The sequence below is a fragment of the Suricata suricatta genome, chromosome 8 (genome assembly GCF_006229205.1).
Source record: "Suricata suricatta isolate VVHF042 chromosome 8, meerkat_22Aug2017_6uvM2_HiC, whole genome shotgun sequence".
NCBI lineage: Eukaryota > Metazoa > Chordata > Mammalia > Carnivora > Herpestidae > Suricata > Suricata suricatta.
The window spans coordinates 127648304-127668974 of record NC_043707.1 but is presented as its reverse complement, the minus strand read 5'-3'; the positions used below and the strand labels follow the sequence as shown (position 1 = coordinate 127668974).

At 54.5% G+C, this 20671-nt stretch overlaps 2 protein-coding genes across 6 annotated transcripts in view; one reads left to right on the top strand and one right to left on the bottom strand.

Moving 5' to 3' along the window:
- OTUD3 (OTU deubiquitinase 3) overlaps positions 1-6379 on the top strand; it is a 28946-nt gene extending 22567 nt beyond the window's left edge. For 2 of the 5 annotated variants that reach the window (XM_029947107.1, XM_029947111.1), the window contains exons 7-9: positions 200-399; positions 878-1055; positions 1418-6379. In XM_029947107.1, coding sequence (XP_029802967.1) covers positions 200-399; positions 878-1055; positions 1418-1536 — 497 coding nt within the window. In that variant the 3' untranslated portion in view covers positions 1537-6379. The remainder of the gene's footprint in view (positions 1-199; positions 400-877; positions 1056-1417) is intronic. The other 3 variants (XM_029947108.1, XM_029947110.1, XM_029947109.1) reach the window with 3 other exon arrangements.
- Positions 6380-9238: 2859 nt separating this feature from the next.
- On the bottom strand, positions 9239-18703 carry PLA2G2E (phospholipase A2 group IIE). The gene is made up of 5 exons (XM_029949613.1): positions 18396-18703; positions 15685-15767; positions 14843-14981; positions 14561-14667; positions 9239-12894 (listed from the first exon to the last, which is right to left on the bottom strand). Exons 2-5 carry the CDS (start codon positions 15722-15724, stop codon positions 12752-12754), a joined length of 429 nt encoding a protein of 142 aa, XP_029805473.1. The 5' UTR covers positions 15725-15767; positions 18396-18703; the 3' UTR covers positions 9239-12751.
- Positions 18704-20671: the final 1968 nt, after the last annotated feature.

Below are 20671 nucleotides of genomic sequence, written 5' to 3'. Positions count from 1 at the left end.
CGGCAGGTTAGTTTTAAACTTACCTTCCAAATATGGCCAGTTATTTCCCCGCTGTATTTTCCGGTGTATTGACTTGATGTTAGAACTTTGCTTGAGGGAAACTCGCTCTCCACACGCAGGTAACTGTGGAGTCGTTTACAGTGTACAGTACATTGTTACGTGTCGTGTAACTGTCTTAGGTTCTCGATTTTAATAAAAGGTCTGTCTTTGGAAGATGCAGAGGAGAGCCTGGAGTCCAGCGGCCGAGCGCCCAAGCCGTGTGGCCCTCTGTGGGAGGAGGGTGGCAGCGGCACGAGAATCTTTGGAACTCAGGGCCTCACTGAAGGCAGGACTGAAAACAGTAAGGAGCGGGCCAGTCCGAGCGAAGAAAATAAAACAAATAAAAACCAACTCCCTAAGGTATGGAAGTCGTGGCTGCCTGGGCAGATGGCGGGTCGCTGTGGGGCAGTGGCAGCGGCGGGGGCTGGGAGCTCGTTTTAGTGTTCTCTTCCGATTTTTTAAAAAGTTGTCATAGTAGAAAACGGGTGAGTGCCTGAGGGTAAATCAGGGAGCAGGATGAGGACCTCGCTTGTCCCCTTTGGCGTGTGTGGGCTGGTGATTAGAGGTGTGCCCTCAAGTCCTGCTCTGGGTGCACTTTGGGTGCGCCCCTGCAGCCTGCCTTCCCAGCTCGGCGTCACTGTGCCGGTGTGCTGCCGTGGTGACCCACGCCCTAAGATCCCCATGAAGGCTGTCATCTTCGCTGGAGAACTGTGTGTAGAAATCTTTGTATTTTGCATAATGTGTGTGTGTGTGTGTGTGTGTGTGTGTGTGTGTGTGTGTAGAGTCCCCGAAGAGGAATGGACAGGTTAACAGGTATGGATGTTTGAATCTTTTTAAGGCTTTTTGTGACTTGTCCAATGCCTCCCAAAGGGGTTGCTCGTCTCCCTCCCCGCCCCTGCCCCTGCCAGTAGTATACGGCGCCGTTCTTCTTACTCAATATGGAATTTACGTTAAAGACTTCCACCACGCGGTTCTGAGCTCGAAACACAGCATGATGGGAAAAGCCACAGGCAGAGGTAAAGATGCTCTAAGCTTCTGAGGATTTTTCGAAGATGCCCTGGGGCGTTAAATTACACAGAGAAAGGTCCTGTGGCGTGTTTGAGCATTAGCCCTTGCAGGGACTCCGGCGACTGTTTCTGAGGTCGCTGTGAATTGGATTAGGAGGAGAATGGAATTGATTTCATTTGACAGCTCAGCAGTGGGATAGAAACTTACATGGACATTTGAGCAGTGATGGGAAAGGCCTCGGTTCTGGTCTGTTCAGTGGGTTTTCTCTGTTCTCTCGGAGAGGCGGTGTGTGCCCCCTCGGCCCGTCGGCCCCCGGGCTCCTTCGGCAGGAGGCTGGCCATGTGGCCACCTCACCCGCCTTCTCTTTCAGGTCACCAACAAGCAGAGGAGGGAGCAGCAGCGACTGGACAAGAAGAAGCGGCAGGAGGAGAGGCACCGTCTCAAAGCCCTGGAGAGCAGGAGCGGCCACAGGGACAGCAGCCGGGGTGAAGCAGAGGCCAACACGCAGGTCACCTTGGTGAAGACCTTTGCTGCTCTCAACATCTGACTCTGGCCCTCTGGGGGCTGCGAGAAGCGAGTGGAAAACGGAGAGCCAAGCTCCAGGCTTTTCCAGCGAGGCCGGCCTCTCACGGACGAAAACAACCCACAGAGCTCACACACAGGCTCACGCTCTGACTTAGTTTCCTTCAAGCTGCCTCTTTTTTGTTCAGACTTTTGGTAGTGATGTGTTTTATTTTATGAAAGTTCAGTGAAGCCATTCACGTTCTATAATTAAAATACTGAGTTCTAGGGTTGGAGAGTGAGTTCAGGAAAAACCTTTTAGGTGTGCTTTCATTTGCCCCCAAAAATCAGAGTTCAGTGACCCTGGGATTTTTTCCTTAACACTGGGGTGAGTTTTGCTGTAATTGTTCATGAAGTAGTTTAGATTAATGGCTAGAAATTCAGAATGACAAGTTTCCTTTGTGTCTCTTTCATTTTCCAGCAGATATTCACAGACTGGATAGTTTATAAACGATCTCTAACTCAGGAACACATTTAGATTTAGTTTTCTACTAATCCAAGTTAATCAGAAATTACTTCAGGAAGTGTTTTCCCAAAGCGATAGGAAAGGAGGGGGCTGCAGCCGTAGTCAGGGTGGAAAATTAAACAGCTGCTCCTTCCTGAGTCCCATGTTCTTCCAGATGGGATGCAGGTGCTGTGAGTCTGTCTGCACTCAAGCCCTGGGGTGAGTACGCCTGACTGCTGACTCGGCCTGGACCTCGCTGAAAGAGCGATAGTGTTGTTGAGTTTTTGGTACTTGTTTCTCGACAACGAGAAGGTGGCATGTTATTGCTTATGAAGGAATTCTGAGATTCTGATGGTCTGGAGGGCGGACGCCGTTGGTGTAAAGGGAAAAATCAAGAGATTCCTGAGTCATAACGAAGAGTCTTAAAGAGTTCCTTGATTTTGTAGGGGCAGAAGCTCTGGAGAATAAGGTTTTTCAGGTTCACATTTTAAGTGACTGTATTTCCTTCCTTGCTGCACTGGACTTAGATGCCTTCAGAGAAGTCATTTGACCTGTTGTTCAATTCTCTCAGTACTGTGAACATGAAATCCTGTAAGATGCTGTGTCTTTCTTTCCGTTCAAGCCCTTTTGGGGATATTGATGTTGGAAAAGCTCTCCGGCGTTCTAGTAATTGCCAGTGACCTAGGTTAGCCCAACAGGGCGGAGGCCATTGAATGACTCCACAGTTCTGATGTGGATTTGGGTCGTGGAGAGAGGTCATTCCTAAAACTGGTAGATGGATGTGAGCTCTCAGACTGTGATACACAGAGTGGCCGGTCGTGGACAGTCCTTGCCTTTTAGCGACCCAGCATTTGGACAAATAAAATCTGCTGAATCAAAAGGTAAATTAGTTACTTTGCCACTCAGATCTCAAAATTAGAGAAGCTCCAAGGGGAGGGGAAACGATACAGACGTTCTGGCTGTATATACGTATCCCTGTCTGGGCCGCCCTGGATTCGTTGAATTGTCTCTGTCAGAAGGCGATTAGTTTCCTTCGGTTGTGATGATGTGTTTTAATGTTTTGTTTGTTTGACTTGGGTGACTTTCTGTAGTTGGAGCCTCAGTAGTTTCCCGGAATTGCTCTCAGGACATTGCCGTTGGGGCTACTTCCTGGTCCAGTCCATTGTGATGTTTAGCAGGTTTAGAAACAGTGCAGAATTTTTTCTTGGCACGTTGCAGAGTTCTGAGCATGACGTCCGGACGAGTGAAGGGTCTCTGTCGCCTCACTGTGTCCAAGAGCGTGAGATCCAGGGCTGAAGCATCTCTCGTTCTCTTGGCTTTTGAATCTGGACCCAGTCCTCACTGCCCCTGATCTTTTCTGAGTGAATGGTCTTTCTTGTCTGTCTCGTACGGGGAGAGTGCAGGAGACCAGAGTCTTTCCACAAGATCGAGACTGTGTACCAGCAACTCAGCAGCATTAGGAGCCCGAAATAGCTTAAGGGATACCCCTTGTCAGAAGCACTAGAACTGCTTTATGTACCTGGTTCATGCAGGAGGCCTTGGGCCCTGTTGGGTTTTGAGAAGCTGCTGAAAAGTTAATTCAGTAATATCAGGCACACTTATATACAAATTACCAACTTGGGATAATAGGCTTCAGCATTTCTGGGGTAAAATAACAACAGTTTTAAAAACTAATCATATGGCTTTGATAATTTTATTACCACTTCATAGTTTTCCAGTTAGAATTGGTCTGTGTTTAATAAGTTAATTATTAGGAACAGGGTACATGTATCCAGCTCTAGAGCTCTCTTCTAGCTAAGGGTTTGAATTTAGACTTTACTGCCTCAGTCTCCCTGAAGTGTGAGGTCATAGAATCCATATGCTTAGTTGCTTTGTAGATGTTTGAAAACTACGTTATTGGCAGCCGGCATGGAGGTGCAGGCGTGGGTTTAGTTCGGGGTAACCGCTGTCGGCGGCGGTGCCCTCGATGGTAACTCACGTGCACGCTGTGTTACGTCTGGGCTGTGAGAGGTTTACATTACAGCGGATTGTCTCGGGAGCTCTTAGGGGGATCGGGAGAAAGGAGATGGGGCGGTGGTCTGTAGCTGCCTTCTAGTCTTATAAACTGTATATAAAGGTTTTATGGATTTTAAAACGATTTTTTAAAGGTCAAAATAAATAAAATTTTAGTGGCGACAGCTTTGTACTGGAGAGGTAGATGTATTAAAGCAACATAGAACCGCGTGTTCTAGATAATGTAGTTGCCCTCAGGAGATATTAGAGAGAGCCTGTCCGTATATGTAACCTTGGAGCAGTGTGAACATGTGCTTTTAGGAGCAGAGCTGGGGCGAGGGATTGTGGCAGAAAGAAGGATCTTGACTGGCAGCTGAGGCTGTTGTCTGTAGTTTCTTTTATAAGCTCTGAAAACCCTTCCACACCCGTTTTGATCCCAAGGGCGCATGAAAAGGGGTCCCCCTGTGAGGCAGCCCAGGTGGGCGCAGCGGGGACCCGTGGGCAGGTCATGTGTAGCGCTCTGCCGTGCCTCCCTGGGGTTTACACCGTGCGAGGACACAGTCCTGGGGGGGAAGGGCCGTGCTGAGTGGGGGAGAGCCGCTCACGTGTGCAGCAGGTGTCAGGTGGCCGCCAGCACGGAACTACACGCGCAGCGAGTCCCTGTCGTCAATGTGCAGTTTCTCTCGTTCTGAGAAACTCCAGACTCCGCCTGGGTTTTACTGGGTCGGCACAGAATGCTGTCAGTTTACCTCTGTGAGATGTTCCCCTCGAATGTGCAGTCGGGGACAGGAAACTTGGATTTCTAGTCAGAGTCCCCACCAGTCTCTGAACAAGAGGGCCTTTGCGGGAGGGAGGAAAACGGTCTCTTGGTTTCCGTGTGGCCCATCTGTGGCCCGCTCGACTCTCGTTTCGGGCAGGCGCATAGCTCTTCACCTCTTTACCTTTTTACCTCAAGGCTCTGTCTGTAGCAAACGTTTCGATTCAGGGCCTGACGCAGTTTTTCTGTTTTGCCATCTTCATTCTTCACCAGTTCGCCCATCTCAGCTTTCCGAACAGGTGTTGCTGAGACCCTGGGCCTTCCGACAGTTGTTCTGGGTGATTCAGTAATGGCACTTTTTACGAGGCATGTTTCCCGGACTCTAGAGCAAAGTGTCTTTTCCCACTGAGGCTGAGGCGAAGATCTAGACTGTATATTTATGGCGCATCTTCTGCCCTCACATACTAGAGGGGGCCTGGACCGCAAGTGTGGAGCGGAGATGGTGGCCCGCGGTCACAAAGTGCTTACACCGCAGGGGGCGCTCCGTGTGCACCCTGGAGCCCGCCCCAGCCAGCGCTCCCCGTGACCTCAGACTCTCAGCCACCTCTTCTGAGCTCGCTGTCTGGTCTCTCTAGCCTGGCTGGGGTGCCCGGTAGCTTGGAAGGAGGTTTTGCATCCTTGCCGAGTTCCTTCAGAAGGGGCTGCGGTCCGGGAAGAGTGTCCCCATAGAAGCACGAACTTCCTGCACGGTGGCCTTTTCAGCAGGGCATCTCTGTGATGCGAAAGTGCCGCTCGCTGTGGCTGTCGGGGGCGGTGACGGCCCCTGGACGGAACCGCTGTGGTCCACCCTGCGTGCGTCAGCCGCCAGTGGGCCGCCGTGGCCAGCCGTCGTGACGAGCTCGGCCTGTGGTTTGGTCCCCTGGCGGGTCCCGAGGCCAAACCCTGAGGAATGCCAGCGTCTTCACACTCTTGTCATTCATTTTCCGTGGCAGGAGGGGCCCGTGGTCTCCCCGGCCACCCTTCCAGCAACCTCCATGAGCACCGAGCTCAGTGAGAAGAAGGAGGGGCCCGGGAGTTAGACGTCAGACCTACGCCTTCCTCTTGCTGACGAGGTGCTGCTGGGCGCGAACCCCCTTGGGAGGGCGGGCCGGTGTCTCTGCAGAGCACGAGGGGGCCTTGGCAGGCTCAGGAACCTTCTCTTTTTTCTAATTGCACTATACTTGTTCCAGCTTCAGTCCGGAGACACTTAAGACCTCTGTGGGGTCATGACCCATAGACTTAGCAAGTCTTGCCTTATCTGTGGAGCTTGACAGGGAGAAATGTGACCGCTGTCTAATGTCCATAGTTCATTTCCTCTCGGCTCTCTCTTTCCACAGATTGTGTTCATCGAACCATTTTATTTTATTTTTTTTACCAGAGTACTGTACTTGGCTATTTGCAGTGTTTTCAAAACCAAATGTTTCCTTTTTTTTGTGTTTTTAATCTTCAATACTTGGTGCAATAGAAGCTGCAAAGATGTGCCACTTTATCTACGACACGGGGTTTTGTACGCCAATAAATTCTAGTTTAAAGACAAAGCTTCACGTTGTTTTTGCCAGTCTGACCACCGTTCGCGTGCATGAGACTGTGCATGGCAGGAAGTGGCCTTTTTAGAGACCTTTGCCTGGAAGATGGGAGGGGACAGTCGTTTGGGGAATCTCACTGAGCTCAAAAGAGCTGATTGGCTCTGGTGCAGGTGAGCCATCAGCGCCGGACCCTGGAGATTTCTGCCGAGGCCTAAGACCATCTTGATAATTTCGAGTTGTCTAAATAGGAGCAGTTACCTGTTGGCTTCCACCTTGGTTTTCTCTAGAACTCCGAGGGTTGGTTTGGCCCCATTCTAGGAGGAGACACAGCCACCCAGACACGGGTGGGCAGCTGTGGGCGAAGCAAGACGCCTGCCAGGGGTCCTCGGAAGGGAGTCAGGGAAGGGAGAAGGGCAGCCACAGGAAACCCAGCGGGTGGGGAGCTCGGCATGCGCAGCCCTGCGTGGGCTCCGGCCAGTCTCGAGGTCAAGGTTGGTATGGCTGCACCAGGCCTCGCTGTGTCCTTGGGATTTTGGCCTTGAGACTCTCACTCTCTCTTGTTCTGACTTTGTCCTTGTCAAGCAGCCTTTGGGTGGGCCCTGCTAGTTCTGTGATACCACGAGGTGCCCAGTGCCACCCTGGAGGGCAGAAAACATTCCAGCTCCCGGCGAGGACATTTCCCCTTGGTCACTGTCCTTGTGCGATTTCCACCACAGTCCCTGACAGAGAGCTGTGCCTGCACAGACACTATCCAGGTCCTGAGCTTGTGAGGCCTGGGCTCTGGACCCTGTAAACCCAACTGAGAATTTTGCCAGAAGATCCTATTAGAACCAGAGTGATGTCCCAATTTAGGGTCTCTCTCAGCTGGAGAACCTCATGGCCTCAGTTCCATCCCTGCAGTGATTCAGGGGGGCCGGGAGCCACCCGCTAGGTCGGGTGGTGGTCAGGGGGCTTCCTGGAAAGGCCTGACTGTGAGACTGGATGGGCCCGGGGGGACAGAGAAGAGTGCTCAGGGCAGGTAGGGAAGAATTCAAGTTTGTTATTTGTGTTTTCCTCTAGGCCACGGCATTGCTTAATCAGGGTAAGTGACAGCTTATGATGCCAAAGACTGAAGTACCATAAGGAGGAAAGTGGCTATTCCCGTGTCCCCTTCTGGTAACTTCATGGTTGCCTAGGAGAAAGCTGGGTTGCAAACCCAAGTGTAAAATTTGCCGTTTGCCAGACGCACCCCAAGCCTTCACCCCCAATGCGTGGGAAGAGTATGGGTGCCTCAAGCGTCAGTAAGCCTTCGTCAGAGGACCTTCTGCACCGTGTGGTTTTATCTGGGCTGCTGGACAGAGCGGGCTCTCGGATCCCAGGGATGCAGCAATCTAGAACTTGTTTGGCTGTAAAGGATCCGGATTTAGAGCACTCGTTTGTGAAGGGTTGAGCTTGATCCTGCTACTTCAGAGGTTTCTGGTTTGGCACAGGGAAACTTCCCCACCTCGGAGAAACTGGGCTGAACCTCCCTGTGGCAGAGGCCTTAGATTCCTCAGGATACCATGTTTTTATTTAATGTATTCACCCATCCAAGCGGCCAAGAGTCCATCCAACATTTCCTGAACCTGTGTGGTCTATGGGTTCTTATTTCCGGGGAGAGCATCAGACACAGACCCTGACCTCAAACACTTTCTAGTCCTGGAGTGAAAGAAGACACGCACCCGCGTGCGCGCGCGCGCACACACACACACACACACACACACACACACACGTAAGAGGAGGTACTGATAGCAGGGCCGTGGTCTCGGAGAGAAATCAAGGAGGGCTTGCTTGAGAAAATGACTTTTGGATGGGGCTGAAAGGGGAGATAGGAAAACCCCAGAGTGGGGGACAGATTTTATTAGGATAAGACAATTCGTTAGGGGAATGACTGAGTATGTCTTCGAAAACGTGTCCGACGGCTTTTGCTACCAATTCCTGCGATGAGGTGTGCTTCGCCCGGCCTGACCATCTCCCATCTCCCGCTGTCAGGAGCTGACCTCGCGTTGTGTTTTGACTTTGGGGCGCCCCACGGGAGCAGCCCTGGCGGCACAGTGCTGTGCAGTCTCTCCAGCCAGTTTTGCCTCATTTCCTCTAGGGACATCAGCTCAGGGCAGTGAAGGTTAGTGACTTTCACACATGTGTCCACTTAAGATAAATGAGCACTCCGAGTGGCGAGCTTGGGGGCAGTTCAAATAGATGAGCACAGTATTTATCATACGTATGATGCCACGTCCCTAAAATAATTCCAGTTACCATGTGTCTGTGGCTTCAACAGAACAGATGTTTGTTTGTTTATTTTTAAAGTAATTTATTGTCAAATCGGTTTCCATACAGCACCCAGTGCTCACCCCAACAAGCGCCCTCCTCCATGCCCATCACCCATTTCCCCGTCTCCCCCACACCCCCACCAACCCTCAGTTTGTTCTCTGTATTTAAGAGTCTCTTAGGGTTTGCCTCCCTCTCTCTCTGTAACTTTTCCCCCCTTTCCCTCCCCCATGGTCTTTTGCTAAGTTTCTCAAGTTCCACATATGAGTGAAAACGTATGATATCTGTCCTTCTCTGACTTATTTCACTCAGCTCAATACCCTCCAGGTCCACCTACATTGCTGCAAATGGCAGGATTTCATTCTTTTCGTTGCCCGATAGTATTCCATTGTGTATATAAACCACATCTTTATCCACTCATCCGTTGATGGACATTTAGGCACTTTCCATGAGGCTACTGTTGAAAGTGCTATCTGTGAACATTGGGGTATGTGTGCCCCTCTGCTTCAGCCCTCCTGTATCCCTTGGATAATTCCTGGCGGTGCCACTGCTGGGTCGTAGGGGAGTTCTATTTTTAGTGTTTTGAGGAGCCTCCACACTGTTTTCCAGCGCGGCTGCACCAGTTTGCGTTCCCACCGACAGTGCACAAGGGTGTCGCTTCTCCGTCTCAGCACCAACCAGATGCTTACTTGGCCTGCACTGTGTGATGGACGCAGGAGGGGAGATGGATGCGCACAGAGCAGCCTGGCCTAGATGGAGCTACCGTGGCACTCCAGGCACCCTGACTACGTCGTCTCCCGTAAGCCTCAAGCCTGCCCCCGCCCCGCCCCCGCGAAGCTGGTGTCTATCCCCGTTCCGCACACAGAGGAATACGTAACCAGCCCGAGGTCACAGGGTGGTAGCAGAGGCAGGATCTGAATCTTTGGCAATCTACCCCCACCACATAGGAACCCCAAACGGGCACCCAAGTTACTAGGGTAAGCGGCACCAGAAAAGGTATAAAAACATGGCCCGCGAGTTCAGAGGAGGGTGAATCTCCGGCTGGAAAAGCATCATGGGACAAGGTGGCATTTGAGATGCACCTGAAGTGTGTGGATTTTCACATGCGAACTGGAAGCTTCCAGGTTGAGGGAAGCAATACATCGTACAAGGTGTGAAGGCTGAAAGGCAGCGGGCGGGGGCAGGTTCTGGGAACAGTGGAAAGGATTAAGAAATATATATGGCTGATCAACGAGGCTGGAAAAGCAGATGATACCGAACGTGAATGCCAAGGTTTTGGTGGACGATGGAAGCTATTGATGGCTCAGGGGCCGAGGAGGGGTGAAGCTGGCATCGGTGAACAGACTGGTGACCGGCTGGAGGATGGGGGTCCCGAGAGTCGTCCTAGCTCTGGGAAAGCACTCACTAGTGCAGAACAACAGTGTCTGTCTGTCCGTGGGCCCATGTAACTTGTCCCTAGGTCCGGCATCCGGCAAGGGACCAGCGGCGAACGCAAGCTTCCTGAAGGAGGGAACGAGCGTTAACGCAGTGTTCGGCTCTCCGTCTGTGACAGCACGAGGAGCCCGAGGGGCCGATGAAGGTTCGCGACATCACAGTCGGGCTCTTAGCTCAGTTATTCAGTGTGATTTGGTTTCTCATCACTCACTCAGCAAGTTACTTCATCAAACATTTCGTTAATGTTAGGGGTTAAGTGGGTACAAAGCAAATCAATCCAGATCGGGTCATCAGAATCGAAGAGGCGATCTATGAAACATCCAGGTAACACAGCCCCTCCTGTAGCCTCGATAGAGCCCCGCGCCTCATTCATTCTTTTGTTCATTCCATGAACTGATAATCAAAAAGCACTCAGAACAGAGCCTGGTAAGTGCCGAGTACTTGACAAAGGGTTAACTCTTATCGTTACGGCCATGATGCATTCACCTGTTCGTTCATTCGTAGAACATGAGTGCAGAGTACGTGCCAGGCATGATTTTGCGTGCTTTCACAAATGCCAACTTATCCAAGCCTTGCCACGACCAGCCCGCCAGGGAAGTGTCGTTGGTCCATTTGGCCCCATGTCAGTGCTTTTTTAGATTTTAATGTGCACACAAATCCCCTGGGGGTCTTGTTAGCCTACAGATTCTGCCTAAGTAGGTCTGGGGTCAGGTCCAAGGTTCTGTGTTTCTAACAAACTCCCCGATGCGGCTGCTGCTGTTGTCCACGGGCCTCACCGAGCCCAGGTCTGGGACTGGGCCTGGGTCTGTTGCTAACTGGCTGAGCGGAGAGGCCTTGGCCAAGAACCAGAGATCTCCAGTTCAGGGTTTTTCAGTCCTTTCCACGAGCAGCTGGAAATGAAGTGTGTGTACCACAAACACACGCATGGAATTTAGACCCATTGCTTCATTCACCGAATATTTATTGATCACTGGCCACACCAGGTGCAGTTCTTAAATTCCGCCTTTCCGGAGGGCCACACAGCTGGCCGGTCAGCAGGCGCCTGTCTCATTGCTGCCTTACATCCGTCACGCCCAGAGCGTAACCTCCCTCCGCCTCTCCAAGCCAGTTCCCTCTTCCTGAGTTGCTCTTTGTGGCCACATCGGTCACTGTAAGACGTCTGTAAGAGCTTCGTGGTTATTTCTCAGCATATGTATTACTGACAATGCCGAGGGACCGGTTTCACTAGCCCAGAAGCTATATCCCCCACGGATGATGGGAAATCCAGGTTAAGGCTGAATTTAGATTTCCTCCTCGCAGCCTAAACCAAATGGACACCAGAGGGCGCCCCACGACCACTTTCCCCAACTGATGCGCTCCGGCTCTTCCCCAAATCCCATTTCTGCTCTAAGACCTGGTCTTCCCTGGACTCTTTACCAAGGATTAGCGTCACTCAACGCGTCAGAGTGCACATACCCGCCCCCCCTTTGTTTTTAATGACACAGGACTTCTTCACCTTTTAAAGTTTATGATGATCATCCCTTTGATTTCCTCCTGCTCTTTCCTGCCCTCAAAGTCCTGAAAGTTGCACACAAGTCATGAAAAGGACAAAGGGCATGAACACTTATTACATAGCTGCTGTGAGCTGCCCTCCGCCATGTAATGCCTTTTTACACACTTGCCCATTGAATGGGCACATCCCAATCCTGGCAGATCTTATCAGCATATTGTAGATAGTGGAGAAATCCTGTCCATATTTAGGAGAATTTGGTGAAGTCCATTGCTTCCAGGATAGGCTGCATCCCACTTGGGGGCAATCCTTTGGCGCATTCAATTCCTCCTGGCTCCAGAGTCAGCCCCACGATGGCTGGGGGCTGAAATCTTTCCTCTTCCCCTCCCTGTTATCAGGACCCTGACCCGGCCTGGGCTCCCTCCCTGTGGACCTTCCCTGGCCACTCTAGGCTGTCCAAGATGACAAACAGAGCTGCTTTTCACACTTAGCCGTCCTGCTAATGGCAAGGATTTGAAGCCTGATGACACAGGAGCACAATATTTTTAGGTTGGTGTTTTTCTATGCCTCTCTCATTGTACTGTATGACCAGATACATTCCTTCTGGAGATTGCCATTATTGTCTTGGATAAGATAGTAGAATGTTAGAAAAAAGAATCACAAAAACTTACTATAAGGGGAAATTAAAAGGACAGAATATTAGAACTGACGCAGGGACCACTCATGTCCACTCTGTCCCTGCTGTGTCCCAGTGCTTAGCATGGTGCGGCACGTGGTAGAGGCTCAGGGAAAAAAAAGTGAATGAACGAAAGAAACTGTCAATTAGTTAAACTCTATAATGATGGAATCTGAGAATCAGGGACTGACTATTAGGAGGATGGGACATTATTCATTCGTTCAGAAGAGGGAACTGAGATCTCCGGGCTGAGCTATAGAATCTTCTGGGGACGGAAAGGGTCCCTTGGCTCCTGGGCACGGACGGCGGCTCTTCCTAGCAGGGGGAAGATGTGGCCCGGGAGGCCAGCAGTGGTCCAGGCCACAGTCTGGGAGCTCTCAGGGAGGGGTGGGTTTGCAGGACAGGAATTTTCTGGAGAGAGGGCCATGGTGGCAGCGCTGCCCAGGCCCAGGGCTACGGAGCGGGGAGGTGGGGGGCGGGGAGGGGGCGGGGCCAGGCCCTAGCAGGGCGGTGTGGGGCCACTGCACAGCTTGTTGGGGTAGCGGACGAAGTTGCGGTTGTAGGTGTCCAGGTTCTGGCGGAAGCAGAGGGCAGCCCTCCGGTCACACTCGCAGGTCTGGCGCTGGCAGATCGTTCTGCCCGCTGATGGGACAAGGTGAGTCAGGGACCATACATGTGGCTCAGGCCTCCCCCCCTCAGGGTTCGCGTTCTCTGTCCCATTCTGCTGGACGCCCCCTGGGGGGTTCTGGTGCGGGTGAGCGTCAGGCAGGGCGACCCACGGGGGCCCAGGACGCTGGGATGATTGATGGTGTGCTTCCTCTCCTGGGCCCACACACCACCCTCGGCCCCCCTGCTGGCGGAGAGACCACCTCGTGTGTTAGGCACTGCTCCAGCCTGGGGGGCGTTTCTAGGCAGCCCCTTCGCCAGGTGAGGCAAGGCTGGTGGTGGAGTGACGCCATCCAGCTGACAGGGGAGCCGTGAAATGACAGCGACTCAGTCCCGAGTGGCCTTTGTGCCCCAGAGCAGGCTGGGCCCTGACTGCAGCCTGTTGGGACCAAAGCTCGGGGCTTGTCCTGTCTGTGTGGACAGAGTCTGCTTTTCTGGCATTTATCTTAGGGTCCCTCCCTGTGTGTGTACACACACCCAGCTGGCATCAGAGCTGGCACCGGGGGTTGCCAGAGCCTGCTCTTCTCTCCACTGCCTCCGTCTGCCCTCAGCGGCCCTGGCTCTTCTTTGTCCCCTAGAATACATCTCACAGAAATGTCCCCCATCAAGGTCAGCCTCCACTTCCCACCAGGGTTCTGCCCACATCTACTATTCCAGCAAAACAGCCTTAGGGGGCTTCCTAGGCTCTCACCAGGTGGGTAGAAGGTGAGCCCTGAGGCTCTGTCCCTATTTTCTGGACATCTTTCCTGGATCATCCTCTCAGTGCTGTCCCTGACAGGGGGCTGTTTCCACCTCGCATGAACTGCCAGGGACGGGGAGCTCACTACCTGTCAAAGCTGTCTAGCTGAGCAGATGAATGGCTGAAGCAACAAGGAACTGAGCTAAATCTGCCTCCAGTTGTTCTGGTCTTGGCGCTGCCCCTCCCCCAGGACAGACCGAGGCTGTCTCTTCTTTGGTCCTTCTGGGGCCTTCCCTTCTGCTGTGCCGCTCGCTCAGCTCCCCCTCCTTGCAGGCTACTTCTGGTTCTGCATCAGGGACAAGGTTTGGTGCTCTGATGTGGACTCCCTTCGCTGGGCTGGGCCGCGTGGAGCCCTTCACACTTGCTTGGGTCAGGCCACTTCCAGGGGTGGGGGTGGGGGGGAACAGGGACCAGAGGAAAAACAATTGGTCCAAGTGGGCATGGATCTGGCCAAGCTGAGCCAATAGGTGCAGCCTGACAGCCCCCAACGGGGGTCGGGGGGACCAGCCTTTGAAATGGGGTTTGCTGTCCTACGTCATAGCTCCAACTCTTTCTGCCTGGGACTGTGCCCTCGAGTCTCTGTCCTGGGGACCTTGCCCTGGACCTTGCTGCCCAGGCTTTGGAGACGCTGTGTGAGTGCAGCTTCTCTGGACCCCCTTGGCTCCTCGCGCCTGGGGCCAGGGGTCAGGGGTCATGGGATCTTTAGAGCGGGTGCCAGCTGAGCCTCTGGGTGGAGGGACAGCCCTGTCTACAATTCTGTGGTCGTGGAAGACCCACCTCTCCCGCCTCTCTAGCCCAGGGTCTGGTCCTGATGGGGAACGAGCGGCCACCATCAGGAAGGGCTTCCTGTCTGAAGCTGCCACCCCGCCCTGCATCTGGGGCGCTCCGGGGTACTTCACTTACCGCAGAAGATGTTGTCTCTGCTGGCAGAGAAGAGATACCTTTCCAGTTTGGGTTCACAGCCCAGCTTCTCCACACGCCCATAGCAACAGTCATGGGCATGGCAGCACCTGTAAGGGTCACAGTCAACCTGGGGGAGGGGGGCCTGGGAGTCAGGTTGGGCTGGATCAGGGGCTGCTGGGGAGACCCAGGGCTAAAATGGGCTCGAAGGAGAGGTCAGCCTCCACTTGCTCAGTGTCCCCGGCTCCACCCCCGGGGAAGCCCCTCCCAGGGGCGGTCGCTCACCAGTCCGTTGGGTCCACGGGCCAGTGGGAGCCGCCAACGCCACAGTAGCAGCCGTAATCATTGTACTGCAGAGCCGGCTTCCCCGTCACCCTCTCAATCATTACCCCAAACTGGACCAGGTTCCCGCCGGCCAGGGCTACTGTGGGCAGGGAGGGCACAGGGCAGATCTGTCAGGGCCCACCCTCTGCAGCCAACTTCCCCCATGCCCCCTCAAATCGGGGTCCAGACACCTCCCTGGCTGTCCGGTTAACTCTACCTTACTCCCAATAGTAGCGGTGCTAATCAGTAACAATGTTCCCAGGACGTGTACCCCACCCCACCCCCCATGGCAACGTGCCCGCTCTCCTCCCTCTTCCCCAGAGCACAGCCCACTCATCTTCCTTGCCCCCCACCCGCTGCCCCCTCAGACGGCTCCCAGTGGGCCCCAAGGTGTCCCCAGGTGGCAGCTCCAGGCCCTCGGACCACTCTGTCCCCACCAAGTTCCATCAGATGCTACTGGATAGGCTCCATGACTACCTGCTCTTCCCCGAATGCTTCCAGATCCTGCTGATAAAGCAGTTGGGGCGGGGGGGGGGGGGCTGCCCACACAGGCAGTTTGGAGCCCAGAACAGAAGCCAGTGGGGGAGGGGGTGGCACACAGGTGGCAGGAGACCCGTGCGTGCTCTCTGGGGTTCCCACCAGCCCCTTTCCTGTGCCCTCCCAGGCCACCAGCCTGCATTGCCCTCCCTCCCAGCTCCCCCCCAGCCTGTGCTGGCTAGGGCAGAGCTGGCCTCACCATGACCTACCACACCCTCCGGGACCTCCGGGGAGCAGGAAGGGGGAAGGCCACGCAGGTCACTTACCCAGGAGGCAAAGGATGGTCAGAAGAGGGGGAGGCTTCATCCTTCGGGGGGAGGGGAGGTGAGCAGGGGGCAGAGGAGCTGGGCTGCGGGAGAAGGAAGGGAGCGAGTGGGGTGCCTCTGATCTCCAGGCACCTCCCCAATTAGTTAAATACTGGGTCCTGTCCACTCCCCATCATTAATCCCTGAATACCCAGTGATGCAACAGTGTACCTCCAGCTCTTTGGCCAAGTCCCCAGGGGAGGGGCTGACCTGGGGCTCACGGGCTTTGCTTCCAGGCAGTTTTCAGGGAGCAGTCTGTGGCTCTCTCTTTCCACCATCCTTCCCTTCACCTACCCCTTTCCAAAAATCACAGTGCTAGCTCCCACCGACGGGGCTGTGAGCCAGGGGCCATGCCAAGGGTTTTTCATCCTTGGCACCTTTTCCTCAAACCCATTTTACTGATGCAGCAACTGAGGTCCATGAAACTGTCCTGTTTCCATGCCACCAGCTACTCGGGCATGCCTTCTGCTCCTTGTCCTCCACCCCGGCCACCATGTCACCCAGAGGGACAGTGCCAAGAGCAGCTGGAGCCCTGGGGAGGCAGGACCCTGGGGACCTGGAGGGCCATTTGTCCAAGATCGGATAGGCCAGAAGCTGGGAGCTCAGCCAGCTGAGCTTCTGGATTTTTCTTCATTGCTTTTTTTCCAGGCAGGCTCCAGCTTGTTTGACAAGCAGTGAAAACGCTCCTAGATGTGACTTCTGTGTCCCCAGATTCCCCAGGCAGTGGGGCCTTAGAAGTAGGCTGTGTCTGAGTCAGCTGGAAAAGCACATTCCAGCATCGACCGGAAACTTCCGTCCTTGTGATGTTATCTTAGGGGCTGAGTTGGGGAGATGGTAGCCCCTGGCCCAGCTTGTCCCCCCACCGTGAGCTGCTGTCCCCACGGGCAGGTCAGAACATGGATGCCAGGCTTCAGGGCTTGGCTAGAGGTCAGGGGGATGGAAGAGGGGCCCGGGTCTGTGTTGAAGCAATCTCAAAGTCCCGGCAGTCGTGGGCTCATGAGCCGCCTCGTTTGCAGACTGCTGCACACATCCCTGAGTCCACGCAGGCTAGAACTGGAAGCAAGGTGGCCCTGTCCTGGCCGGGGACTTCCTCTCGCCCTGCCCTCGCCGTTCCGTCTGCAGCTGGGATAACTTGACTGGCTACTTCCATTTGCACAGAACCGGGGAGCGGCTTGATCTGCAGCCTGGTGGTCCTGCTTCCTCCACGGCCTTAGGTCCTTTCTTTCCCTTGCTCGTCACCTCAGTTTTCCTGTCTGTATGATGGGGATGGAAGGCATCCCACCCTTGCCTCCTTCTTGGGAGGGTGGGAAGCACAAATGCAAACAGGCAGCTAGCCCTTCCCCCTGCCCCTCCCATCGCCCCTCCCCCCTGTCCTTCTGGAACCACCCCTGAGTATTTACTATGCTCCAGGATGCTGTCTAAAGCCCTTCTTAGGCGAGATCTCAAGGAGCCTTCAGATAGCCCTGTGACGCCCGTGCTCCCATCATCCCCATTTTACGGAGGGACAAGTGGAGGCACAAGTCTTAGTACACATCTTAGTACACGTCTTAGTACACAGTGAACCAGAATTTGGGCCCAGGCAGTTCAAAGGGCTGAAGGCACAGTGTCTAGCCTGCACAATACCTGGAGTAAGAACCCCTCCCCCACAAGAGCCCTGACACCAAGGTCAGGGACACAGGCCCTGGCAAGGGGCCACCCGGGGAGGGGAAGAGATGGCTGGTGGCGGGATCTCTGTCAGTGAATTGAGATGAAAAGTTTTTTTTTTAACACGAGTGCAAAGCTGGGTAAACACTGAGGTAGTCGGGCTGCAGGCCTGCCCCCTGCCCCTCCCATTTCCTGCTCCGGACTCATCGGAAATCACCCCCCTGGACAAGTCTGGTGGGGGGGGGGGTGGCCAGGGAGGCGAGCGCACCTGGCCAGGATCTCCCAGCAGCCATGAGTCACGGTCTCCAGAGAGGGGGCTCCCCTTTGCTCACCTTTGCCTTTTGATTTTAACAAGGGCATCTCTAGGCAGCCCCTGGATCCCGGCCTGGGTCATGAGAACCCAAACGGTGAGTCACTGAGGAGCTACGTCCAAACAGCTGAAAATGAGCTTTGATTCCTGGATGGTTTGGCCCCCAGCCCTTCCGGCAGCAGCATAAGGGTGTTTCCCCGGGAAGGGCTCGGTTTCTGGGGCAATTGCTTGGGTGAGCCATTTTGACTCCCAGCCTGGTCAGGATGGGGCCCCTACTGGTGGAAACCCAAGGACTGCGGGGCCAGAGCCAGGCAGGGAAATCCCGCAGGCTTCCAGGCAGAGGTGTCCTCATCTGAGGTTTTGGGGGAGAGGAGGGGACGAGGGAGGACTCGGATGGGGAGGAGAGTGTCAGGAAGTCTGGTTGGTTTTCTAGTTTTCACCCAGTGGCACAATGTGGTTGAAAGCATTGGGATCCCTGCATTAGCCAGATTAGAACTGGAGTGTCTGCCTGCCGCTCAGGGCCTGGGTGACCTCGGCCAGCCCTATCCCCTCCCTGAGCTTAGCTTTGTCATTCATCATGTGGGGATAATTAGGACTACCTTTTGGAGTTGGTAGACGGGACAGAAAGGAAAGGGAGGGTGTCGAGCTCTCTGCAGGATGCGCGGTGGCCCCGGGAGGCACCCACAGGTGCCAGGCCCCTCCTGCCCTTCCTCCTTACCTGGCAGGAGGGGTGGCAGCTGCTGTCCCAGGCGCTCGAAGCACTCACCCCGCTGGCGTGGATCAGTGCGGCCCGGCCAGGGCCCCAGCACTGGTGCAGGACGCCGGCCCTCGCTTGGCAGATCTTATCTTCCTCCGTGCAGGGTGGTCAGGTGGGGCCGAGTGGAGGGAACAGCGCCTAGTCTCGAAGCAACGTCTTCTTTTTCCAGGTGTAAACCTGTTCCTTGTGGCTTAGAAGCTGTCGCCATCATCATCGTCACCTTAACAATAAAAATGGCAAAACCACTACCATCTGCTGAGCTCCAGATGTGTGACAGGCACTGTGCCAGGAGCCTGATCGTGTCACTTCCGTGGCTTCCCTTGGAGGCCGGAGGAGCCTGCAGACCTCGCCCGGCAATGCGGGGGTTACCTTCTTCCAGAAAGGACTCGTTGCCTGTTCAGTGGATAACCTGTATCAAGGACTTCCCATGGGCTGGGGATTACACGGAAGAGCAATAATACACTGTGATTCCTGCCTCCATGGAGCTGACCGTCCAGTAGGGAGACAGACCTTAGTAATTATATACGGAAGGGAAACTTACAAATAGGGATAAGTGGTTTGACAGGAAGTTCCATGGGGCCATGACAGCATTTATGGCGACGTCTGATCCGGGCAGGGGGCTAGCAAAGATTCTTCTGGGGAAGAAAAGATTTAGCAGGGATCTCAAGAAATTAACTGGGTGAAGAGGAAAGCAGAGAGAGTTTAGATAGAGAGCGACCTGTGCAAAGGCCCTGTGGTCTGAGGAACGTGGATCCAGGAGGGGCTGAAAGGAGGCTAAGGTAGCTGGGCTGTGGTGGGCGGGCCTCAAAGGGCATGATTCACTGAGAAGCTGACCTCGGGAACTTGACCTCCTGTTCACCTCACGATACCTTGAGTGTGCTGGGCAGGTAGTCTAGAGCTCACAGAACGCTGGAGAGGGCCCCGGAGTCCCCCATGAGAAGGAGAGATCTGTGGTATTTTCATCCCGGTGGGGAGAGGTGAGGGGCACCTGGAGGCCGGAGAGACCCGTCCCTCCACTGGGAACAGGCTTTGTACAGCCGTGGTCACTCTGGCCTGTCCATTTGTGATGGAGAGAACAGAACAAGGCCCTTGGCATGAGCCTGTCGTCATCTTTTATAAGGTCACCAACGTCCTTGTAAAATGGCACAGCCGCACCTTTTTGGTCCTTGTCCAGGGAAGAATGGAACGCCATGAAGGGGTTCGCACCAGGAGGCATTCCTGCTCTTGTCTGAGTTTGGACCAGATGGCGCTGGCTGCGGAGGGAGCTGACAGGAGAGACCCCAGCAAGGACGAGAAAAGCCCAGTTAGCTGGTGCTGCCAGCTCCGGGACCAGGTGACGGGAGGGGCTGGGCCAGGACGCCCTGGGTAGGTAGTGGCTCTGAGGGATGGTGACAATGTATTGGGCCACTGCCATGTTCACGGAGCCTTCATGGGTGCGGGGGTCATGGGGAGGGACAGGACACAGCGGACACATGTCCCACGAAAGCTCTGCCCCAGGCCGACCCTAGGAGGTGGAGGGAGGGGACGACTGGGGAGTCGGGGCGCCCGCACAGGTGTAGGCAGACGCCCTGTGCAGCACGAGGGCCGGTGTGTTTTGCAGGGGCACGTGCAGGGGGACGTGCAGCCCCCGCCCACCGTGTGGGAGCCCTTTGCTTTTGAGTGCCGCAGGGTCCTGGCTGATGGGATGCCGTAGGCTTTGCATCCAACTTCGTGGTCAGGATGCCTGGCTTTACCCCGGGCTAACTGGATGCTCTCGGGCAAATGATCTCACCTCCCACGGCCTCAGTTTCCTCACCTGTACACTGGGGATAATAATGGCATCCACTTGTGATATGACTGGGAGAAGTTGCAAAGCACAGGCTCATGGCTGCTGTCACCGTTCGGAGCACCAGAACTAGTTCGCATAGGTTTGTGGGCCTCCCCTCCCAAGCCCCTTCCTGCTTGGGACCCCCTCCCCGTCCCTTCTTTCCTGGAAGCCTCAAGAACCTGTTCTGTTTGGTGGTGTCAGGCTCACCCCAATGCTTGAGCGTTTGTGGGGTCTGGGGTGAGGGTACATGTGGGGTCCCCACACCATGTGTCTAAAAGTTTTAAGTTATCAATCAAGTCGTTAAAGTGGGAAATAAAGGAGGTTCTATCCTTCTCTTCCTGGGGCGCCTGGGCGGCTCAGTCAGTTGAGCGTCTGACTTCGGCTCAGGTCATGATCTCATGGTTCGTGAGTTTGAGCCTCCTTTCCTAAC

Excerpts from the sequence above, each read along its gene's own strand:
- PLA2G2E (XM_029949613.1), bottom strand. The coding sequence starts at position 15,724 with ATGAAGCCTCCCCCTCTTCTGACCATCCTTTGCCTCCTGG. Across the intron at positions 14,982-15,684 it reads GACCATCCTTTGCCTCCTGG|TAGCCCTGGCCGGCGGGAAC; the intron begins GTAAGTGACCTG and ends CCCTGCCCACAG. Across the intron at positions 14,668-14,842 it reads CCCGTGGACCCAACGGACTG|GTGCTGCCATGCCCATGACT; the intron begins GTGAGCGACCGC and ends TGACCCTTACAG.